Source organism: Neoarius graeffei, chromosome 9, assembly GCF_027579695.1.
Source record: "Neoarius graeffei isolate fNeoGra1 chromosome 9, fNeoGra1.pri, whole genome shotgun sequence".
In the NCBI taxonomy this organism is placed as follows: domain Eukaryota; kingdom Metazoa; phylum Chordata; class Actinopteri; order Siluriformes; family Ariidae; genus Neoarius; species Neoarius graeffei.
This window is the reverse complement of record NC_083577.1, coordinates 46,530,040-46,536,985: the sequence shown is the minus strand read 5'-3', so window position 1 is coordinate 46,536,985 and position 6,946 is coordinate 46,530,040. Positions and strand designations below refer to the sequence as shown.

At 39.8% G+C, this 6,946-nt stretch overlaps 1 protein-coding gene across 1 annotated transcript; it reads right to left on the bottom strand.

Moving 5' to 3' along the window:
- Positions 1-2,530: 2,530 nt before the first annotated feature.
- tmem182a (transmembrane protein 182a) lies at positions 2,531-6,696 on the bottom strand. Its single transcript, XM_060928729.1, has 5 exons — positions 6,389-6,696; positions 5,262-5,391; positions 3,674-3,772; positions 3,321-3,458; positions 2,531-3,155 (listed from the first exon to the last, which is right to left on the bottom strand). Exons 1-5 carry the CDS (start codon positions 6,530-6,532, stop codon positions 2,929-2,931), a joined length of 738 nt encoding a protein of 245 aa, XP_060784712.1. The 5' UTR covers positions 6,533-6,696; the 3' UTR covers positions 2,531-2,928.
- Between the last annotated feature and the right edge of the window lie 250 nt (positions 6,697-6,946).

Genomic DNA, 6,946 nt, shown 5'->3' with positions numbered 1-6,946 from the left:
TTTTGAGAACAGGTTCCAGAGTGGAAAGATCTGGCAACGGCACCGTTGCGAAGTCGTCTGGATGAGTAGAACGGATTTGTTTATGATGACATCACAACCACATGTGCTTCACGCCGGGTAGAAGTGTAACGAACTCAATGCGAGTTGTCAACAAATCCTATAACTTGGTTCATGAAACGCGCTTACAAAATATTTTCACTGTGAATATTTATTGTGTAATGGTGCAAAGTGAGAGAGAGAGAGAGAGAGAGAGAGAGAGAGAGTTAGGGCAGAGTCAATCCCGCCAGCAAAAATAGGGGAAAAAAAAGGAGCGATCTCACCTCTTCAGATGTTGGTTTAAGTCCTACAATACATTCCTTAAAAAGGGCATAGAAGAACAAATTACTCCATCAACGTGTAGCATTCAATTTATTCCGGACCATTAAAGACGCTGCCTTCCGTGTAGAATCATACGTCATCCTTGCCGCCATATTGGATGGGGCAAAGCAGAGAATAAAGATGCCTCATTCATGTGCTGCGTTTAACTGTACCAACAGGTTTGCCGTCCAAACGAGATCACATGGGATTACCTTTCACAGGTGAGACTGGAAAAATACTTTTCATTGTATTTGGTCATTATAACGTAATTTTACGAACAGATTTTTCTGACTGTGGCTAATATGAAGTCTCGCGCATAATAGTTTATGCGCATGCGTCCTTACTTCTTCTATTATTCTGGTGTCTCCGATGGGACCGTCTTACAGCGCACCTAGAGGTGTGGCATGTGTATTGCATCGTTTTCAGCAAGCGTTGCGTTGCCATATGGACCTGATATTTTACTGATCCGTTGCCCATGTGGACGCGATTTTTTTTTTTTTTAATCTCGTTGCCGTTGTCGTGTGGATGTAGCCTCAGTTCATAAACAGGTGACCTGATATTTTCCTTTAGAATTCGCTGGTATAATTCAGAATTCATTGTTCCATCAATGATGCCAAACCATCCTGGCCCAGATGCAGCAAAACAGGTCCAAACCATGATACTACCACCACCATGTTTCACAGATGGGATAAGGTTCTTATGCTGGAATGCAGTGTTTTCCTTTCTCCAAACATAATGATTCTCATTTAAACCAAAACGTTCTATTTTGCTCTCATCCATCCACAGAACATTTTTCCAATAGCCTTCTGGATTGTCCATGTGATCTTTAGCAAACTGCAGACGAGCAGCAATGTTCTTTTTGGAGAGCAGTGGCTTTCTCCTTGCAACCCTGCCATGCACACCATTGTTGTTCAGTGTTCTCCTGATGGTGGACTCATGAACATTCACATTCGCCAATGTGAGTTAGGCCTTCAGTTGCTTAGAAGTTACCCTGGGGTCCTTTGTGAACTTGCCGACTATTACACGCCTTGCTCTTGGAGTGATCTTTGTTGGTCGACCACTCCTGGGGAGGGTAACAATGGTCTTGAATTTCCTCCATTTGTACACAATCTGTCTGACTGTGGATTGGTGGAGTCCAAACTCTTTAGAGATGATTTTGTAACCTTTTCCAGCCGGATGAGCATCAACAACGCTTTTTCTGAGGTTGTCAGAAATCTCCTTTGTTTGTGCCATGATATACTTCCACAAACATGTGTTGTGAAGATCAAACTTTGATAGATCCCTGTTCTTTAAATAAAACAGGGTGCCCACTCACACCTGATTGTCATCCCATTGATTGAAAACACCTGACTCTAATTTCACCTTCAAATTAACTGCTAATCCTAGAGGTTCACATACTTTTACTACTCACAGATATGTAATATTGGATCATTTTCCTCAATAAATAAATGGCCAAGTATAATATTTTTGTCTCATTTGTTTAACTGGATTCTCTTTGTCTACTTTTAGAACTTGTGTGAAAATCTGTTGATGGTTTCGGTCATACTTATGCAGAAATATAGAAAATTCTAAAGGGTTCACAAACTTTCAAGCACCACTGTGTGTGGGGGGGGGGGTTATTTATTTGTTTTCTCCAAGAAATTTTGATAAGAACTTATGATTGAAATTTATTTCTAAGACAAAACTAAATAGTGAACTAAAGCCCAAGTTCAGTTGGCATTAATTTATTAATTAATCAAGATGTAATATTTTTACATAAAGACAATTAGTTTTTACTTAAACTTACAGTACGTTGTTTTCCACAGTGAAGTCATTTAGAATTTTAGAATTCAAGAAGTGCTCTGACTAGTTGGGAACTTAACTTGATGCTCTCTAATGAAACTGGTTGAGAACATGCCAAAAGACTACTTTTAAGAAATTATGGTCAATATCTAGCTCTATATGTTATTTCACGGTGCTAATATCTTCATGATTATACAAAAAAAATGTGCAAAACAGTACAAAGGCCAATAAACAATACCTTTCTGTGTGTCCCAACCTCTGACTGGTAGTGTAAATCTTATAAGAATCAGAGGTTTTTAAAGAAAACTATAACATCAACCCATACATATGTGCAAGGATGGCCCTCCCTCCCCCCCCCCACACACACATACACACACACACACACACACACACACACACACACACACACCAAGTGATCCAAATTAGCCTCACAATTCAACAGTATTACAGTACTCAGTTTATAACCATGCTTAAGCAAATTATGAAATAAAAAAATTGCTTTTGTAATATATCAGCCAGGAAAGACAAACCTTTCTGCTTCACAAAAAAGTACCATCTCTGGAGCAGTAACTGAAAGGTTTTCCAAAACAATTGCCCAAATCAATCATGGTCCTCCAGTGAAAACATGCATACAATTGATTTTCTCTGCATCCCACACTGTCAGGGTAAATAAATCTCCCCCTCTAGCAAAGAATGCAAGATGTTTACATTTGTCTTTACCATACTCACACTGCTATATCATCATAACCAAAAACATGACAAATATCATTCTGCTGGTTATTAAGATGTTTAGTAGTAATGCCTCTTCGCTGCCTGTCCAATCAGGAGGAAGAGCAGGCCTGAGAGTAGGCAGAAGAACACGCCCACTGGGGCAAACATAAAGGAAAGACCATACGTAATATTCAGCTGAAAGTCTGGACACAGATGATGTTTTTGGTACTCCTCATACAAATCCACCATATCCATCAACTCCAACCAGATGACAGACAACACAGTGGCGAGAAGTATGAAGAAACCTAAGAGGATGCGGGAGAATAGGAGAATTATACAAATGGCAGGAAGTGGTGGGAAATGCTTCGAGTTTTAAGTCTATTTTCAATATAAAACTGAAAAAACCTAGAGGGTTTTTTTTCCTTTTGAGAACAGATGTGTAGAAACCAAATGTAATGTACTTAGCTCACCAGCTGTGAGGAATAGTCCGCCACCTGCTTTATAGAGGCAGGAATTGGTGAATGGAGCAGCACAGATTATGATGAAGCCCCCCAAGATGACTGCAGTCACACCCAATAACACAAAGATACTCCAGAATCCTCTGTAGACTACACAACACAACCAACTAGTTGCTACTGAAATATAATTGTAATATGCAATATAAATAACTGTAGTATAATTTTATGGGTGTTTGGTGAGCACTCCTGACACATTTAAATACAAACAGTATTCAGCAGTATAGTTCAATTACTTCGACTGACTGTAGTGCACAGAATAAAAGAGAGGCAAATCTAAGCAAAAGTGTGCATGGAAAGATACTTACTGATGGCAGACTCATAAGTGGTTGCATTGTGGGTCTGTTCAGATACAGGGAAGGGAAACAGGTAGGCGTGTATGCACACCTTGGAGTGTGGCTGGTTTGCTGTGCAGATAACCACAATAACGTACAATTAGTTTTGATTGTCACTGTACTGTAAATTACTCAAAAGGTAATTTTATTCAGCATTAAAGTTGTTGTCAGTTAAAAGAAAGAATAATATCTGAACTGCCTTAGCAATCCTTCGCATTATTTAACCTGATCATGAACTACTTGTGGGCGGCACAGTGGTGTAGTGGTTAGCGCTGTCGCCTCACAGCAAGAAGGTCCTGGGTTCGAGCCCAGCGGCCGGCGAGGGCCTTTCTGTGTGGAGTTTGCATGTTCTCCCCGTGTCCGTGTGGGTTTCCTCCGGGTGCTCCGGTTTCCCCCACAGTCCAAAGACATGCAGGTTAGGTTAACTGGTGACTCTAAATTGACCGTAGGTGTGAATGTGAGTGTGAATGGTTGTCTGTGTCTATGTGTCAGCCCTGTGATGACCTGGCGACTTGTCCAGGGTGTACCCCGCCTTTCGCCCGTAGTCAGCTGGGATAGGCTCCAGCTTGCCTGCGACCCTGTAGAACAGGATAAAGCAGCTAGAGATAATGAGATGAGATGAACTACTTGTGTTTGTAACAATCAGATTAAACAATCTTTACAACGTCTTTGGTTTTCTTCACCCTCTGTCTCCTTGCTAACTTCAGAAAACTAAAATTATGCCTTTTTTTAACAGGGGCCAGCAGTCACGTAATAATTGTTTTTCTCACTGATTTTAGTAGCTTCTAAAGACTGGCATCAACAATCATGGCCACATGGTACTTAGTCTTGTTCAATTGTCCAGTCAAAAGCTACACTGTTCTGTTTTATTTCCCTATTTTGTCTAACCAAGCTTTTTTTTTTTTTAATTTCTCAAAGATTATAGCAACAGAGTTTTACAGCACAAACACAGGAAGTCAAGTAATTTAATTTCTTTACAGTGTAGATTATTTTGTGCTGTTGCTGTTAACACATTTTAAACCCCTTCATCAAAGGTCCTTTTCATCAGTAATTTATTTGCTGGTGATGATACAGTATAATCAAATTACCAATCAGACAAAGAAACAAGTAATCGGTAAGAAAGTTAATCCAAATACTATTTCCATGTTCAATTTAACAATGCCATTGCCGTTGGCCATAATAAATAAGCACACAATTTTACTTTTATCACTATGGCCATTCCAGATGTCCATTAATTCAGCAAAATAAAACTAGAACATGAATTAGAACTATAATCCTGTCTGTTTTTTTCCACATAACTTTATGCTTTTTTTTAACATATTCAATGGAAAAACAGCATTTGTTTGGTAACCTGTATGCTCTCAACAGTGACACAGGTATCAGTAGCAAAAGTAGTCAGCCATCACTCTTCATGACACCTGCAGTATCATTACTGTAAGCATGATTTTATGTATGTATTAAAATCACTCTTTACTTGTTTTCTTCCCTGATCATCACAAAAGCCCTGTCTACTTGTGTCTGTGTAAAGGGCTCCATTTATTTCAGCCAAAGTTTGCCTTACTGAACCAGAACTTCAAAATTATGTCCTCATCCCCTCTTCCTCCAAATGAGCAGCGCCAGAAAAAGCCCTCATGGTAAAAGGTGGAAGAGTTTCCATCGTCTGCAGCCTGGTTCACCATCAAATCCCCATGCTGTGGAAGAGCAGAGGACACATCTGAGGCCAAAGGGTGTGCTTGCTATGCATTTTGATGCATGTATGCAACTGTGTGTGTGTGTGTGTGTGTGTGTGTGTGTGTGTGTGTGTGTGTGTGTGTGTGTGTGTACGTGCAAGAGCATCTTGGTATGCAAGTAAGCCAATATGTTACAACAGAATAAAGACAAATGTAAAAAGCTATAACACAAGAGCTAGCTAAATGTGTCAACACAAAACAGCCAGAAAGAAAAGATACAATTTTATACTAAAACCACATCACCCTGTTTTGCTGAAATTAAGGTATGTTTTATGAACTTAAGTAGTAGACATGAAGAAATATTCTTTTCTCTTTTTTAAAGGGGATAGTGAAATATACAATAAAATAATTATATATTAATCATAGTGTTCAAGGAACACCAGCAATGTATGTTTAAAATTACTGATTGCTGGTGTCACATAGTAAATTCATAGCAGAGCTTTAAGAAAGGTACATTTGCAGATCAAAAGTCTGACCCTTTGAAAACAACTGCCCATGTGTATGACTTCCAAAAATAGATTTGGCATAAGAGTGCAGTAAGATTCCAGTTTCACTGCTCATCATTAAGCCTGGTCTCATGCTCCAGCATGTGATATTCTATCCTTGTTGCTTCACTGAGACTGTATATAGTGACGTCTGATATGTAACCACACCTTGCGCCAAATCGAAACATGCATTGCTGCAATCTAGAATTTAAGGTTGGATAGATACTGAATTGTGGATAAAGCTTCAATTTAAGGGTCAATCTAGTATAGTTTAGATTTCAGGTTCTAGTTACAAAACCCCGTTCTATGTGACAAACAATATAATTAGCCGTCATATTGGCCTTAATGGCATCAAAAACCCAAATGGCAATGATAGGTTATAATTAAAAATGTTCCATTTGATTACTGTAATGTCTTGTAATGTCTCTTTAAAGATAAATGTCAGTAAAACACCAACCAATCCTTCCACCAACCTCTACAATATCCAACAACTGAGAATCTGTTTTGCAAGTCTCCCGAGCCAACAGCCAATAATCTGTACCAAAAGATAAGAGGATGAAGACTGTCCCCAAGGCGCCAAAGAGCCCAGCAAAAAATAGTGCCACACTCCACTTCATGGTTAAATCTCTGTCTTTTCCCCCGTCAGTGAAACTGTCAGTCCTCTGGGCCTGTGTAAATGGAGATCCTTGGATTGGTTCTTTAGGAAGTTGTGCTTGCCAGTGCTCCTCCAGTATCACACTGTGCTGGTGCCCTTATACGCTTTCACACTAGTGTCTGTTTATTGTCCTGAAGCCCCGTCCCCATCCCACTGATTTAGGGACAGATTGCGTTTGGGGTGGGAGTAGGGAACAAGGAAAAAGGAGAGGGCTCCAGAAGTATAGTTTCATGTGGACCATCCCCTTGTACTATTTTGGACTTCTGATTGAAGATGCCTGCTGTCTCTATTAGAGGTGTGGTCTGGCAATGGGAAATTTATTGGGGGTTGGAGTTGGTATGGCCCAAAATATCTCCTGCAAACTGAAGGCCACTCC